The sequence below is a fragment of the Labrus mixtus genome, chromosome 4 (genome assembly GCF_963584025.1).
Source record: "Labrus mixtus chromosome 4, fLabMix1.1, whole genome shotgun sequence".
Lineage (NCBI taxonomy): Eukaryota > Metazoa > Chordata > Actinopteri > Labriformes > Labridae > Labrus > Labrus mixtus.
The window spans coordinates 14,197,283-14,215,275 of NC_083615.1; the positions used below are offsets into that span (position 1 = coordinate 14,197,283).

At 40.4% G+C, this 17,993-nt stretch overlaps 1 protein-coding gene across 1 annotated transcript; it reads right to left on the minus strand.

The window, feature by feature from the left end:
- Nucleotides 1–3,429: 3,429 nt before the first annotated feature.
- On the minus strand, nt 3,430–14,454 carry cav1 (caveolin 1). Its single transcript, XM_061035976.1, has 3 exons — nt 14,104–14,454; nt 13,021–13,188; nt 3,430–5,545 (listed from the first exon to the last, which is right to left on the minus strand). Exons 1-3 carry the CDS (start codon nt 14,137–14,139, stop codon nt 5,204–5,206), a joined length of 546 nt encoding a protein of 181 aa, XP_060891959.1. The 5' UTR covers nt 14,140–14,454; the 3' UTR covers nt 3,430–5,203.
- Between the last annotated feature and the right edge of the window lie 3,539 nt (nt 14,455–17,993).

The window sequence follows — 17,993 nt, forward strand, 5'->3', positions numbered from 1 at the left end:
AAGCACTTTATCGTTTTATCTTGATGCATGTGGCAAAATGAAAGCAATTACAATAATCAATAGCACTTAATGATAAAACATGTAATTGTATAGAGTTAGGGAGGATTACTGGAGCGGCATGTTGTTTGATCTGAAGTCTGAAAAGGTTATGTTTGCCTAAGCATAGTTATTAAAGGTGGTGAAAACAGGATGTGGTTAATGCGTGAATGACATCTTCCTGGTTCTTATGACACAGAAAGGGAAAGAAGAGATTCTGCATATGTTTGAAATAAGGCTTATTTTAACTGACTGATCAACATTGATAATTCTTATCAAAAGTGTGATGAGCCGGAATTTGTGGTACAACATCCAGATTGAACCTCACTCTTGTTAATGTGGTCAGATGAAGGACATTCCTGCAGCCAGGATTCCTAATCTGTTGTAAACATTCCCAAGAGAGAAGAGACTGACTAACCTCAACAACCACATGTAAGTGTAATATTTTGCTGTCCAATTACTTTTGGTTTAGTTTATGTAGCACCTCTGAAAACAGCCCACTAGAGGGAGCTGTTGCATCGTGAACGCTGGGGTAAGTATCCCAAGAGGACTGTGAAGAAATGTCAAACAGCGTTTGAAACTGGTTTTCTATTTCATGTGAAATATTTACTTTCATCCACAGAGACTGTTCATATTCTGTTAATGCTGCTGCCTTCTTTCCAACATGTTCTTATGTCAAACATTTGCTTCAATGTCAGGATTTTAACGAACCATTCCCCTACCCTCCACAGATTTCCAGACACTTACATCCTTATTTATTGTTAGTTTGGAGTCTATAATCCACCTGAACTGTGGAAGGCTGGCGTGACATCCAGCCAACATGGAGAGAAAATGCAAACATAGTAGAGGACAGGATCAAACCAAGACATTTATCCATAGGAGAGAGGAACCTGCTTAAAGAGCTAAACCAGCAACAAGCAAACAAAAAAAGATTTGCATCAATTCTGTAGAATGTTGAATACAAGTAGAAAACTCTTGTTTGACTTGTAAAATGTGTCAATGAAAATGAGAGGGGAGATGAGAACATGAATGAATGGAAGCTGCAGGAAATTAATGGGGCAACAATATAAAAGTTTGAAAACATTCAAACTGGAAATATGAAAATACAGGTTCTGATCCAAAAATAGTAGAACCAGCAGTTAGGCAGGTTTGTTGTAAAGATGAGGACCCTGAAGAGATATCTGCAATCGACTGCCTCTCCACCAGAACACAGAGGAGCATTGAGCAGTAGCTGGTGGTGTTACCTTCTCACCCTGGTTGTATCAGGTCACTGCCATTAGCTCACACTTACTACTGTCCAATCCTGTCGTCTGCTCGGAGGTAACAGAGCCGTCTCTGTGTTCTCTCATCCTCCTGTTAAGTCTGCTTTGGTCCTGTACAGAGACTAACTGGAACTTTCCCCCCGTGGAGTCGGGAGGTTTTACTCTGTGCCGTGACCTTTTTGACATCCTGCTCAGGAGTTCTCTGTTGTGGTTTCAGCTTGCATGTGTGGCTGTAATGATGCCTGCGTGTCTGAGTGCAGAAGCTCATTTGTGTTTTTTGAGTGTTCAAAAGATCCCGCAAGCTGTTTATTTAAGTATTTTTTAACCAAAGCTTCATATTGCATGCTTTCTTTCCTGTCTATAAGGGTCTTTTTAAGAACTCCAGCAGTGACTCTGACTTCTGGAGGTTTTTGTTTGGCCATCTTCTTCTTCCTTATTTTCTCCTCTTGTAAGTGTTTGTGCTGCAAGACCTAAACTTACCTAAATTAGTGGTAGGTAACAAAATTCATGCAATACTCAGGAACTTACAGTGACACTCCAGTTCACATTCTAGTTCTCAAATATCAGAATGTCTCAAGTGATCTGCCTAAAAACCTTTTTTTTTATTAAATCCTGTTGTTGTCGTCTCTTCTTGAACTATTGGGCTAACTCTGCCCATCTCTTGCAGTCTGATTCTAATATACAAGCATTTAAACTTTGATAAAATTGCCTCAAATTTAGTCATGTGAAACAGATGAAGGTCAACAAAGGTCATGAGCTACATCAACAGTTTCTGAAAAGATTTATAAACCTCAACATAGCACCAGCATTCTACCAGATTCTATACTTCATGATAGATAAATCAGAAACAAGCATGATTATTGTCCACCTTTGTTGTGCATCATCAGTTATTGTTCACGCTGAGTTTTCTTATTCATGACATCTCTGTGGAGTAAAACAAATCTAATCAGTGATCTGCATGGGGTAAAACAAGTTTTCTTAATTATTCTTAAGTTCTATCAGGATTGATCAAAATTCTTACAGATTCATACATTATGGAATTATGTTTTGGACACTTTGAAAGCAAGTGTGCACAAAGAAAGTGTCACAAAAAATGATTTTCCCAGTTTCCTGAGGAAGAAGTTCACTGGCCATGACCTCAAGCCAATCCGACACTTTTGGGATGAACTGGAATGCTAACTGGGAGCCAGGCCTTATCTACAAACACTGGTACCTGACCTGACTGCCATCTGGCAGCAGATCTGCTCATAAAATATTGTGAAAAGACTTCCCAGAAGAGTGAGGGCAGCTGTAACAGCAGATTAATAGATCAGAACATATTCAAACCGTTGCACATTGTTTAAATGCTTCTGAATCCACACTTTAATTTTGTCTTTGTTTATTCCAGCACTAACATGCACGACTTGGGGGTTATCTACGACCAGTTACTGCTCCATACACTAAAACATGAACCTGGAGGCAGCCGGCTATTGTATAAATTGTATCCTTGAAAATCAGCCCTGCATGTAAGATTCGAACAATGAGCCATTGTTAGATCGACTCGACTTCATTCTCAACATGTTACTGCTATATAATTTAATTTAGAGTCCAGGCTCGCCTTGGACTGCATCATTAAGAGCCTGCTTTTGCTGTAAATTAACTTGAATACAGTCAAGAGACTAGACTCCAGTCTCATGAGTGTTGCCCAACATTTTTATTTGTTTTCCCAGTAACCATGGCAATGTTGTGCCAGGCTTTGGGGAGGGAAAGAAAAAAAACCCGTCTGTGAGCAGGACTACAGGCATTCGGCCTTTCTGACACTGACTCAGACAGAAGTATAGCAGAGGGGTTGGAGGGCGATGCTGCTGGAAAATATTTTTCAGCTGCTCCAGCTTCATTCTTTTGCTTTTTTTTAATTTCCACAAGTGGCTTCAGCTCGGCTGGTTTCTGCAGTGCGGATGAATGAAATCAGGTTCCAAGTATCTTCAGTGAATCACTACATTATTAGATTTGCTATGAGTCAGAATCACAAGTTATTAAAAAGAAAATTAATAAAAAAATCTACTGTTAACATTTGACTGTAAGGAGAGACACATGCCAGTGATCACTTTCGAGAAACTCGGGATAAAAAGAAAAAGAAGAAACACATGCACACTGGATTATATTAAATTTTAATGTGCACAGCGTGATATTGAACAGTAAAAGCAAGGAAGGAAAATCAGTACTTATAAAAAAATATCACCTTTTGAGCTTAAAAACACTCACTTCAAAGAACAGGTGCTATAACATTACCATCCGTGTCAGGAGACAGTAGACTGAATGTGACGGAGTCGAAGCAAGCTTAGTGTCTCGATGAAACGTTACCCTTCCCAAATATCGCCACCCTCTAAAAATTGTACACTCAGCTGTCCCCTCACCAATCTCTGGTGTAGGAGGCAACAGATTGATGCTGTTTAGCACCGTGTCCACAGTCACAAAGTAGGGCAGCAAAGGAAAAAGTAAGGGGGAGTTAAAAAAAAAAAACAAACACAAGTTGACAAAAGTGGGGAGGGTGCAAAATGATGACCAGATAACAACATTAAAATGCATCTAAAATCAAGCATTCAACCTCACATTGTGTTTATTCCAATGCATTAACCTGCGTAAGTACCACAGCTCGAAGAAAAATCTCCACACAAGCTTTTAGAGCGTGCAACAGTTAGCTTAAACTCTAACAGGAGATCTTTATTAGTGCTTTTCACTTAAAATACTTTCTGATAGATTAGTGCACTGGAATGCAACCATAGCTTTTTTTTTTTAAATCTCAGCACAAACACCCATACAGTACATATAGGATATTAAAACAACAGTTTTGAAGTGAAGTTCTTCATATTCATAGTGTAGAAAATAAAAAAAGCATTCACTATGCCACTATGGTGATGAGCATTTAAAAGCAGTGACTTATTAAATGTTCTGAAAATCAATGTTTGAGCAACAAAAAAAAAAAAAGGGATGCTAAATTCAAATGCTAACATTCTCTGTCTCACACTTTCATAAAAATGAGGATAATGGTGAAAAAAAAAAGAAGCTGATGTACAGAGCAAGTGAGCTGAGACGCAGACGGTTTCTGCATCGTGAGGCTGTGTGGCGGGCGTGGTGGTGGCGGACGGCGAGTTGCTGGCGAGGCGACGCAGGTGCATGCAGGAATGAGGGCAGGTTCAGTGTGTCAGACTGCTGGAAAAGCCGGGTAAAGGGGAGGGGTTGGTTTTTGTGGGATTGAGGTCACAGGGGGCAAAAGGAGGGCGTGCTGCGGCTGCTGTTGGGCTTTCTGGGTTGTTTTGTTTGTGCTGAGTCAGATAGAATTCGGCAGCGCTCGCTCATTCTCTCTGCTTTGACCTTCCCAACCCCGACATCCCACAATCCTGCCCCGCCCAGCGGCTCAAAACCCCCCCACAAATAAGCGCAAGGGATGACAGTGATACAGCCCGACATCCCCTCTTCACATAAAACAATAAAAGGGAGAAGCGCTCCACGAACATAGTGAAGAATGGAGGGAATTTACGTTATGTCGCAAAAATAACAGAAAACAGAAATGGAGCTTGGTTTCTTGGACAAAGATGGCAAAAAAAAAAAAGGAACACAAACAAAATAACAACAAAACCCCCAGAGATCGACCCTTTGATTTTCCTGTGCCCACCCATTTGGTTACACCAACACTGGAGAGAAAAACAGCTGCAGAAAATAAAAGGCGGGATCAGGAGCCAAGTGACCACGCCCATTCACTTCCAAACAAGCCCCGCCCAGCTCTGGAAAAGTCTCACCTCTCGTTTTCTCAGAGTTTATTTTTTTACTTTTCTGTTTTGACTTTTCCCTCCGTCTGTGTGGCTCTAGCCCTCCCATCCTCCCTCCCCTCTTTCTGTGAATCCTCCTCCTTCTCGTTGTGGATGCTACACCTCCTTGGTGGTGCGGATTCTGATGCTGCTGAAGCACTTGCCCATAGCCTCGAACAACGGGTCGCAGAAGGTGTGCACGGCGATAGAGTAGACACGGCTGATGCAGTGGATCTCAATCAGGTAGCTCTTGACGCACGGCACCACGGCCCAGATGTGGATGAAGGACAGGATGGCGAAGAAGATTCCCCAGATGAGCGCCAGGGGGATGCCGACCAGCGCCGTCAGCAGCCGGTAGCACCAGTACTTGGTGACAGTGAAGGTGGTGAAGCTGGCTTTCCACACGCCGTCGAAGCTGTATGTCCCTGCAGGCTCAGCTATCACATCCTCAAAGTCCACCTTGAGAGGGAGGAAGGGGAGAAGTTAGGTTAATGTTTCAAAATACTTCTGGAGGATTTATAAGTCTGTCTGTATAATTAGTTGAACCCATATCCTTTGGGCTTCAATCACATATGAATAAATATAAACAACATAAACCGTATAATGTAGAGGCTAACTTGTTGCAGGACTTGACCAACAAAGTAACATCAAACCAACAGCATTCAAACTTTTGATCACATGTTGGATTTTCTTCCATACTTCCATCATCTAATATCCCAATCAGCCATAAATAAAATGTACAAACAAATAACCTGGGATTTTTTAGAGCAAAATGCAGAAAACACATCTTTATTCTTTAGCATGTGAACAATGTATACATTTGAAAATGTCTTATGGTGTCCATAACCAGTCATTCTTAAAAAGGAAATGTCTGACATGCAGGTTGTTCATTAATTCTTATTAATGAGACGCCTCATCAGACAGTATCTCCTTATTTAACACCCTGCAGCCAAGCATAATTTGGTAGTTTAGTGAAAATAGAATACTGGATACCAACACACTCCAAGAACCTGTACTTCTGAGTCTTAGGAGACGGCACCAAATTCACAATTTACTAATCATAATGACTCAAACACCTTCATCCACCGCCAGCAGTATTTCACAAGAGTCCAGATGTGGTGCTAATGAATACACCACATGAACTTTATATCCAATCTGAACATATTATTTCCTCATAAATCAGCTGTTTCACTCCCTGATAATGTTAATGTGTCAGTTTGCAGAGATGGGAAAAATTACTGATTTATACCTCCCTTTGCACTGACTGGTACACGGTCTAACCACCAACCACCGGCCCCGCCCAAAACACTGATTGCTATACTCAATAATTCTGACAACTTTGCTTTCTGCAAATCTTCTCAAGAATTTGTTTTTATCCAGATGGATTTATAGATAGCAACATAGAGGGTAGACACAAATATCTTTCAGTCTCAGGAATGACGTTTAATTATATAAAATATGTCCAAAGTTAAAAGAATGAACAGATGTCTTCCTGAATTTTGACCCAAATGGACAAACTAAGTCCAAAGTTTCATCTCATCTTTTAACTGTGACACCAGATGGACCAGATGTAGCACATAAAACTTTATGAGGGCTCTATGTGATTGGTGGTTTAACGATGCCGTGTCACTGTTTGATATCTAAATAATTATCAGGCTACTTAAGTCTACTTCCTCGAAGCTCTTACATCCGTTGTTATAAACACTCCCTGTGTGGTTGTACATCTTCTTTTCTGAGGTGCTCAGGATGAGTTTCACTTTTCAGGTTTTCGTGGAATAAACAGAAGGAAGACTTGTACAGTTAGTGTGACCAATGATGGTCACCATGACTGAACTGGACAAAAGAAAGAGTTTTAAATCCAAAAAACCCAAAGTTCTACAAGTGAAAATCAAAAGAAGAAGACATCCATGTGCCACCCAAAGTGTTCGATTGACATGTGATCTGCTTCTCTGTTTCCCTACCTTCTACAGTATTTAAACCAGGAAGAACATTGTGCCTCTTTCACTGTAAACACATCCAACAGTTTTTTTTTTTACGTGAGGCAATCCCTAGAAATGTCTGAGACCTGACCAGTGCCGTTTAAGGAACTGAGATAAAAGTGGCATCTCACACTCTGTAAATACAATGCAGACTCTACTCTACTCTCTCTCTCATCCTCTGCACAGGCTTCTGAGCGCAGAGTCAATATTTACCTTACAGTTACTTGGAGACCGTGCCCTGTTAACAGAGAGGTCGGACTACTGAGGGCTAATGGGTGCAATACCCATAAGTCATGCAGATATTATCCAGCGTGACACTGTGGCATTAAAATGGAAAAGTCAAGTGTTTTGTTCTTCAGCGAGATAATAGCCACTGTTTGGAAGACGTGATGCCCCTTTACACAAACTGTCTGATGGGGCAAAAAAAAATTCCATTATGATTTACTCTTTCCATTTTAGAACTCTTAAAATGAAGATGTTTTTAAATGGTAAACTTAGTTTAATGACTTCCGAAATTACATAAAAAGAAACATTTAATCAAATCTATTTATAAAGCCTTAAAAGTAGAAAAGAGATATCAGACAATGACCAATAAGCAACCTTAACTTGTATTTTTAGTAAGTATATATTGTATTGTATAGTTTCTTTTCTAAAGTTAGATGTGGAGAATGAATGGTCTCATAATACTCTGTTAGCTATCTAGCTTTGCTACATTAGCTTGCTAGCTAGCTAGCTTGGCTTTGTCAAAGGGTAACAAGAGCCTCTGAGTGGTGGCTATTAGCAAGCTTTAGCTAATTGGACTTTCCCATATGAAAACCCCCTGGGGGATTGTGAGTAAGGTCAACATAACAGACATCACTGAACAAACCATTCCTGAACATCATCCTGTATAGGTTACTAATAATCAAACATAATTTCCTTCAGGTCACAATCAAATCATTCATCATTGAAATACTACAATGCTGGACTATAAAATCCATCTATAGGTAGAATATCATTGAGTTAAATATAAATTAAGACAGGATATCAAGCGTTCCCTTCCTGGATACCTTATCTTGGACCAAAACTGTCAAACAAGGCTACTTTTCCCGTTTTGCCTTCAAACAGCTTGTATGAGCAATTCTTTTAGTCTTAGCAGGAGCATAAAGCCTTTCACACGGCACAAACTGGCAGAGCTCACTACAACCTTATGAAACAAATCTGACTGAAGCCACAAAACCAGCACGCCGTCCATTTAACTTTTCCACAGCTACAAATTTGAAAGTGGACCCACTCTGCTCCAGTTTCCAGAACTTTGAATGAGACTAAATGAGAGCCTTCTGCAGTGACGCACAACCATAGAGTGGTGAAGAATTTCGACTGCACTTCGGTTCTTTTTCTATAAATCTACAAAAAAATGGTGCTTATGCAATACTCTAATTGAATTGTTAATATTTGGGTATTGGTTTTGATTCTTTATGGATGTGATGGATACCACAAAGAAACTTTAATTCAATGGTACTTGAAGGCTTTGTCACGAGAGAACAAGTAGATCAAACGGCAGTACGGGGAATAGCAGGAAGTTTTGATTAAAGTAAGTATGCTTCTGAAGAAGTATTCACATAACCTCATGGTTTGATGCTGAGTCAATAATGATGCATAATGTATAACATTAACATTAAAAGTATTCAAACATCAAAAGTATGTGAACTTGTACTACTGCGGCCCAGTTCTGATGGGTCAAAGCGTGGGTGGACCTCTGTGGTCCAACCAGGCATTTTTTTACATGAAACAATGTAGTCTCAGGGTCATCTTGTGACCAGTCGCCGTGGCAACTGTATTATTGAGTAAATATGGGGATGTGCTATTTTCAGAGCTCTGACTTCAGGCTGTCAACCATGCCTGAACAGATAAAGTGTGTCTCTGGAGGAGAAGACTAGAGTAAAGAGCGTGTTAATGGACTCCTTTGCTGGTTTGATGGTTTTGGTGGGCGGTCACAGGGGTAATGTTTGGTTTGATTCAGGAGACAGATTAGGGTGACTGGCAGCAGGGACAGTTTTGGCTTTTATCACTTGTTTTAACAAGACTTTTTTACAGCAAAATGTTTTAATCAAAGTGAATTCTTGATTCAGAAGTCAATCTACACCAATGTGCTCAACAAGTTAGCCTGTTAGCTTAGCTTTATTAAAAAACAATGCTTTAGCAAATTCTCATACATAATAACATAAACCCCTAGTTAGATGTCTATCTAAGTATCATCATTTAAGTTTGACTGAGTTGTAAAATAATTAATGAAAAAAACTAGCTTGGTTTCTTTTCTGTGTGATACAAATCCCTGACGTGTAAAATTTACATGACATGTGGTTGGAAACAAATCCCACTGCTGTGAGTCTCAGAGTTTTATGAGCATGAAATGCCTCAAACATAAGGGGGAGTTTTTAGCATTCAGATGTGACAGAAATTGTGTGATGTGAGAGATGACTAGATAACAGTTATGATTAATCTATGTTCAAACTATCAACTCATATCAAGGTGTTCAAGTTAAATAATAAATCAGGACTCAACCAATCACAGGCGTAACATACATAGAGGAAGTTTTCCATATATAGGACTCTAGATAAGCTGTCTGAGAAGTTCAAACTCGCAACTCCCTCTTCGAAATTGTCTGCAGCGGGGGCATTTCCAATCCACTGGCCCCTCCCCTCTGCTATATAAAGACCCACAGAGTCTCCAGAGGAAAAATCTCTCTTCACAGAACAAACTCCACATGCATGTCAGTAATGGAACTTGTTTGATGTGGCCCGGTGATTGAGGCCAGCTGCAGCAGGAGAACAGTGTGTGTTCCTCAGATTTGAAGAATGCACTGTGTGTGTCTTTGTGTTCAAGTTTACTACATACAGTACCTTCTGCACGCACAAAAGCATTTATGTGTGAGTGCTGTATGTGGGGGTGTGTTTGGTCATGGCGGAGGATTGCAGGATGAGGATTGCTGGAAGGGATTCCCTGCTTGGGCTTTTTCATTGGGGCACACCGAACACACTCTTCCACTTGGCAGAGCTGTTTCAATGACCTCAAAACACCTCAGAGCCGCTGTACACAGCACACTGTAAAAACTACAGGCTCATCATGGTTTACTCTCACATCCAGGGGGAGACAGTGAGCACATCTGGGTTCCAAGCAAAAGAAAATCAACCAAGAGGGTTTCTCTACATGTGTCAGACAGTCTAGTCTTGCATCAGTTAGTGAGTTTATAAGAAAAACCTTGTACTTGAACATATTTCTTTTTTGTGTTTAAGTTAATAAATTTCAAACTAATGCATTTCCGTGGAAAGTTTATTTTGTGCCTGCAATACGAAAGATTTTTCAAGTCATACAGCACTTCCCCATAAAGTGGTGGCAGCACAAATGCCTGGCAGCCTTCAGAGCTTCCGCCGTCACACTGTTTCTCCTACACAAGTCAACATTGATGTTTTATGTTCGCCCAAACTACATGTTTAGTTATCTAAACTTGTAAAACAAAAACTGTTGCTGTTTGGTCAGGAATGCCGGTCAAGGTGTCCAAACTATTTGATTGTGAAAGATGGTGCATGAGGGAAACTAAAAAGGAAGGAAGTTGATTCATGTTAAGATGACGGGACATAAGACCTCAGACTGCTGGGAAGCAGTCTTGGGGTTGTTGGAGCCATCCAAACCAGGCGACCTTAGGGCAGCACACCTCATGAATGCTTTCATATTAGAGGTTTGACATAAAGTACACCCCAAACTGAAGTACTTTAGGTGTGCAAGTCTTACATCTGACAGAAATAAATGAACGGTAACACGATTCTTCTCATCATAATTTTGTGACTATAACACAAACTTTCACAAGACTAAGTTTTGTAAGCATCTGCATAAAAATACTGTCAGAGATGGCCAGTCATCATCAATACTAATATTTCATATTATTCTAGATGCATGATTGTGTTTGTGCCATTTTAACCTCAAAACTATTTAACGTCCTTTCTTTTTTTCTAGCTTAATATTGAGTGCAAAAATGTAACTTAATCTGAGACCAATAATGGCAGCTGTCATCAAATTCCTTGTATCTGAGCAGATGTACTTCCGTACTTCAGTATTATACCCAAGTACTCGAGTAGATGTGTGTATTGACTTTTAGGCACTAGTCACAGTTTTTACATCTCTGAACAGTCCCTTTCTGCAGTTTTAAAAAAAAAATGTAAACTTTTTTTTTTTTTTACAGTGAACCTCATGTGATTTCAGATAATTTCACCAGCAGTCTGTTGAGTTGATTAGAGAGAGGCAGGACAATCATAAAGCTGTATTCTATTCTGAGACTCAGAGACTCAGACTGGAAGGAGACTCTGACTCACGCTCACAATGGAGGAGAGAGAGAGAGAGAGAGAGAGTGCAGAGAGAGCTAAAGAAGTGGAGACGCAGAAGCAGAAAAAATGGAAAGGCAATGACTGAAGTTCACTTTTGAGCAGTCGTCATTCTAAATCGCTGAACTGAAACTACTTTATGGCTGCATTGGAAGAAGGACCTGCTGCCTATAGACATGACTTGGATTTGAGAAAATATATTCTCTCCCTGACATAAAAAGGAATTCATCAAATGTGAAACACATCTTCATATCATGTGACTCAGCATGTCACATGGGAACAATTTACTGGCACATGATGCTGTTCTCAAACATTTATTGCTTGATTAATTCTCATGTCATATATTTTTAGATATTCTTGTGATAAAGCCACATTTAGGTCTATGAGCTTCTTTGCACAGTCCTCGTGATTAAAAGTCACTTTTCAAAGATGAGAATATTAATCGCAGATGCGCTTTTCCAATCAGTCTGAAGATATCTCCTTTGAAGTGCCACCATGCCACTAAAGCTGCTCTAAATTGAACTGAATATTTTAAACAAACAGACAGCACAGTTGGAATCACACAACAATAAGAAGCTTCCTTCTAAAGATCATCAACCCAATCAACTTAGTCCACAATGTCAGACAGCCAGTTATCATTTGGAACCTGACAGCTGCCATTAAAAAGTAACACATGGATATCTGCTCCACTGACGCAACTACAGGCATGCAGGGAGAGGGAGTGGGAGGGGGGTTAGAATGGGAGGAAAAGAAGGGAGGAGAGATGGGGAGTGGTGAGGGATATCCCCTCATACTAACCAACTACTTGGGTGTTTCCCTGTTTTAACAAGGCAGAGTTCAGGCATTTCAAAGAGCCGACCCCTCCTGTCCCATGCAGCGAGCCGTTTGACCCCCACTTATGACAAAAAACGTCTCCCAACTCGCAGCTGCTGCTCCCCGCTACAATCCAGACGCGTCAGGTGGCTCCCTGCGCGCCTCTCCTCTGCTGTTACAACCTCTCTCCTTCTGCTAACTCCTTTAAACAAAATAAACACTCGGTATTTATGCGGTCAGACTGCACTCTTATGGAAAGAATTCTACTTTCCTCACGGCAAGGCGTGTGCAAAAAAGGACTGTGGGAAATGTGTGTTCCAACAACAGGAAATTCGTAATGTTTCCTTTGTTGGAGCAGGGATGTTCAAGGTTTCAAGTGCACTGCTTGTGCAAACGCGTAGATAATTACGCGAATGAAATACTTCACAATGAGCTTTATGTCTCAGCATTTTTTTTCCTAATAGGGGAAAGTTATTGAGGGGGAACGCTTCTGGAACCACTGTGCGCAAAAGACCTGCCTTGCGCATTTTACGCGCACATCTACACAACACCACTTTGACAGTTCTGACTTATACGCGCACAGTTTCACACATTATTTCAGTCTTCTTGAGTGAATACCAGGTGGCTCCACTGAGTAAAGGGAAAGGTCAAACTGTGCAACAGGTACCCTGGTAAATGTATAGTTTCAACTGCCACAAAAATAAAGAAAAAGGATAGACAAATGCTGCATGCTTGACCTCAAATACAAAGCTGAAGAGTGGTCAGCCCTCCAGGTTTGACTCACCTTGACAACGTCGTCGTTTATGTGCTTTGGGTCCCGGTTGACCAGGTCAATCTCTTTGGTGTGGACATCCTCCATCGTCTTCTCGTTAAGACTTTCGTTGTCCATGTCTTTGTTGTTAGGTTTGTATATGTTTCCTTGTTTTCGGATGAACGGCGAATGCAGAAACTCCTGTCCGGAGGAGGCAGAAGGAGAAGAGAGTGAAGAGGAGGAGGGATAGTGTGCAGCGCGCTGAGAGGGAGAGAGACTGGAGCTGCGAGTTACCAGCCTGCCCCACAAACAGGGATGGGTTTAAATGAATTGAAAGTGAAGCACCACACCCCTCGATCCAGCCGCAAGGGGTCCTCACCACCCGGAGTAGAAATCTAACACCCTAACCTGACATGCAGTTGATTCAACATGTGTCTGAAAGCAACATTTTTTAGAGGTGTGTAAAAGCACATATTCAAATTTGTACATGTATTTTACTCTGAAATAGGGTTATTCTATAATTTTTTGGAAAAAACGTTGGTTATCAACTATCATTTTAATCTAAATTGTGAAAATAAGGACACAATTAGGTACAATTTGAAAACATTGGAGGATTTTTCCGTGTCCATCGTTTTGAAAACTTTGTGCGTAATGACACCAGAAGCGCCTAAAATGCTATTCTGACCCTTTCAAGCACATCCTTATTTACTCTCACGATATTGTAGCTTTATAATTGGTATTAAGATGTATATACGAAATACTTTTAATAATTGACGCTAAAAACTGTTTGCTTTCATTTGCTTTTACGCACGAACACTTTAAATGCGTAAAAAACAAAACGTTTTCCTGTTTTAGCAGGTTCAATCTCACACCCACATGCTAATGTATACTCAATGGTCTTTCACATTCCCTCAGCGTGTGTGGGAGAAGCTTTCGTGACTATGTGCCAGAAATAAAGATAACGACTGAGACATTGCGCTCTGGGAATGAAGAAAACATCCAGATTTCCTTAACGAGCTCAAATTGTTAACAGCACTGCAGTTAAGAAAACTCCGTGCCGTGTCGGCAAAAACCTGTATGCCAAAAACGAGCCAGTACGCGAGAGTTATACTGTACCTCCTCTGTGTCTCCGTCCTTCAATCCTCCTGTCATGCTGTCCTCAAGTTTGAACAGATAACAGCGGTGAAACAGTCAAGAACACAATATAGGAAGCAAAGTGGGAGGCGAACTGAGCGGACCGGGGCTCTTCTCAGGGACCTGTAGGATGAACTAATTCCTGCCCTTCTTTCTGGACGTGACTTGAATTTTATGCCAGAGCTGCGAGGGAAACCTCCGGGGTTTCCTCGGATCCCGCAGAGCACGTAGCCGCAGTTTGGGAGTCACCTGTGCGCAAGGACGGTAGAGCCACAGACGAACCTGCACGTCTGGAGGAGAGACTGACGCGATCTTACACTAAAGGGGGGGTTTAACCCGCGTGGAATAACTTTTTTTTAGGGATCAAGACGGAGTATAAAAAGCTTTTTGTTCAGAGAAATGTGGGCGTTAATTGGAGATGACAAGGTGTGGATACTTGCCATACCTTAGCCTAAGGGAGACCAAATCAAACTTCTGTAAAAGAGAGCGAGACACATCAATAAAAGATACAAGATACATAAATAAATATGAAAATCTGATTTTTTAGGCCTAATGCAGTCCTTTCCTCAAACATATATATATATATTATATAATATTGTTAGTCACCAATTTATGTCCCCTTAGAAAAACAAAGTTTATACCAGTATTGGTAAGCTTTGATAAGCCAAAATATGGCAAACTGACACTCCGGCTGTTGTTCAGCTTTTCAAGGTGAGGAAACTAATGCTGGGGACTCTGGTTTGTTTACATTCTTGTATCACATCACCTTGGAGTGACACCAGCTGACACACAGAGGTTTGCAGACAGTGTTGGTTGAAGCTGCACAGAAACAAACTAGCTGGCACAAAGTAATAATAAACTGTTTTACCATAAAAGTTACATTTTTTGTAGATTTGATAAATATAACAACATATTAGATTGTATTAAATGCTACATGGATAGGCTAAGCTTGTTGAGCATTTGATTTTGAGTAACACAAGTTCTTTTATAGCTGAAAGCTTTCAGTATCTCCTTCTTGATAACAGGTACATGAGTTATTACTAATTGTTTCATTAATTAGCAACACATGCTTTACTCATCCTCTATAAAGTTCTTACAATAAGTTAAGATAAGATTAGATAGTCCTTTATTGATCCCCAGTGTGGAATTCAAGTATTGCAGCAATAACTCCTGCATAACCAAAGGATCTGTTAATGTAATGCACAAGCTTACTGGGTAATAATGAGTGAAGGATGGATCTGAATTTTCATTTTTTTCCATCAGCAGAGACGTTCAAAGACATCTCTGGATTCAGAGAATGAAAATGTAGGAGTAAGCTAACTCGATAACGTAACCAACGATTGAGCACTGAGGCTGACGAGCCAACACTGTTCTTGAACTAATGTTAGCGTGATCTGAAACAGTGACACTCATTTTATAATCCTAGTCTTTGATTTAAATGTTATTCTAAAGATGGTCAGTGAGTTAGCTTGCTGTTTCTCAATGCTAAGTAGCTAAAGATTGCCAACTTGCAGCAATGTGTTGCTGTTGCATTTAAGTCTATTGACGATGCTAGTAAAGCAACAGAGAACACACAATAATCAGAGCAGAAACATCAGCACAGTGGGACCAAAGTGTTTGAAAATAAAAGGTTGGGACTTCTTGCCTGCACAAACCGGCAATGTCCTAAATCACCATGGCAACAGCAGGCCCGCCTGTTTGATCTGCCTTAACCCTCCAATCATGAAAGAGACTTTGGCAGGAAATATCTGCGGCCCTCAAAGCTGACAGGGTACATTTGTTGTGATTTAGCTGATAGTAAGCTTGTGATTATTGGTGATGCCGAGTGTGTGAGAGAGAGAGAGAGTGAAAACAAGTTTATGTGCATATGAAAAAAACTATATTAAAACACGTGAATCTGACTTCAACCTCCGTCTGTAGTAGTTTTCTATTGATAACTGTAAATGTTCCAACAATCAGGTCGTACAGTGTGAGCACATAAAAAATGAGCTCTGCATCGAAAACGATTCAGTCGTAAAGTGTGAGCTGACATTCTGCCACACATTTTACCCAATTGTATAGTGTATGCCCGATAGATAGGTTACACCCAACCTTGTGTCAATTACCATAAAAACTCTCCAACACCTTTGTTAAAGATTGACATATCTGTACTATTATTTTAAATAACATTTTGGACTGGTGGTTTGTATTATTAGGTGTTGTTTTCTGTGATCGGTTAACAGTAAAACAAGCTAGTAGCCATTAGCTATCTCTGGCTAGTGCTGCTAATGAAACAACCTCAGTTTTTTGACACCATGTTTATGTGTATTAGATCAATCATTGTGTCATACTTGTGAAGGGGATGTTGGTGTTTCACTCATGATGCTTCTTTTCCACCTAGAATGAGGAACAAGTTTGTTTTTTTCTCATTGGCAGAACAGTAACTGCTCGTGGGTCTGTCTATTTCTATTACTGTAAGCCATCAAGTCAGCACTTCAAAAATTGTATTTCTGAGTCATCAAGAAAAAAACAAACGAGAACCTGTTTCATAGGAGATGTAATTTCAGACTAAACAAACTCCCGCAGTTTCTCACCTGAGGGCAAACATTAGCATATTCTAAAACGTTCAATAAGACAAATATTGTTCTACAGAAATGGATTCCTGAATTCAAATCTGAATTCACTTGAGGACTGTCACCGTTTGAAGGTGAAAGTTTACTCTTGTTAAATGTGGGATGTAAGCAGCCAAGGCTTTGTTGTCAGATATTAAGATACAAGAACACCCTAATGGTAGAAAAAGGATCTGTAAGAATTGATGTTGAGGCAGTTTATGGGGTTTACGATGTGATGTGATAAACATGGATTTGTCAGTAAGAGCAGGGACAGAACAGGTTTGTAAACAGCTGATTACAGGGCTCATTCAGGCTGGGGGATAGTGCTGGAAGATGTAAGTGATCAAAGTGAGTGGGAAGCAAAATGAAAATGACCTTTTTGACCATTAATAACAACTTATATCTGTGAGAATGAACAGTGGCGATTCTAGAGTCAGTCGGGGCCCTAAGCAAAATTTAATCAGGGGCCCCTCCAACCAGTGTTCTTCACCATTATGTCTGCTAGTGTCCCAACGCTTCCTCTTCTTCCTCTTTCGTTCCTCTTTCTTTGTTCACTCCCACACAGATAACTCCTTTTGATTGTTCTGTGCCAACTTTGACAAACTTTGTTTTTCACTGCCATAAATGCATGTGATGCTTAGCAGAGCATGGGGAGGGAGTGCTGTAGGGAAGGTTTCCTACTGTCGTTGCAAAATGTGCACATTTTGAGCCACTGCTGTGTATTAAGTTTGTCAGACCTTAGGGGCCTCCTACTGTCCTGGGGCCCCAAGCAGTTACCTGCCTCGCCTATTGACAGCCAGCGCCTCTGGGAATGAAACAAATCTCCTTTAAGATGCTGGTTAACCACAAGTAGATTAAGATAGTTAACTTACTGAAAAACAAACATACAGAAACAAAGCTCGGCTGCTATCACTCATTAGCACACAATAGAAGGCTTCTTCAATGTGATGTCTTCTTGGATGTCTATTTACCAACAGGATGTGAAGTAACTATCACAAGGTTTCTGTGCACCGTGGACAACAGACTGATGGGAATCCCCCAAAGGGAAGAGTACATTTAATTTATTTTATTTTACATACTTTATTGACCCTGAGGGGAAATTCTGGTATACACTCAGTTATTAAGAGACATCCTCCACATAGGCCTGAATCACACTCATGCACTATGCTTATACGTCTTGTATCTTATTAATGTCCTTATTACATTTGTAGCAGCAAAATGTAGCCTTTAAAAAAAAATGTATAGCACTCCAAACATCATAAAGGAACTCACCAAAGGAAA

What these genes read in the sequence shown, in the direction of transcription:
- cav1 (XM_061035976.1), bottom strand. Translation starts at nt 14,139, where the DNA reads ATGACAGGAGGATTGAAGGACGGAGACACAGAGGAG. An exon ending in AGGACGGAGACACAGAGGAG is followed by an intron (nt 13,189 to 14,103) that starts GTACAGTATAAC and finishes TCCTCCGGACAG; the next exon opens with GAGTTTCTGCATTCGCCGTT. An exon ending in TAAACGACGACGTTGTCAAG is followed by an intron (nt 5,546 to 13,020) that starts GTGAGTCAAACC and finishes CTCCCTCTCAAG; the next exon opens with GTGGACTTTGAGGATGTGAT.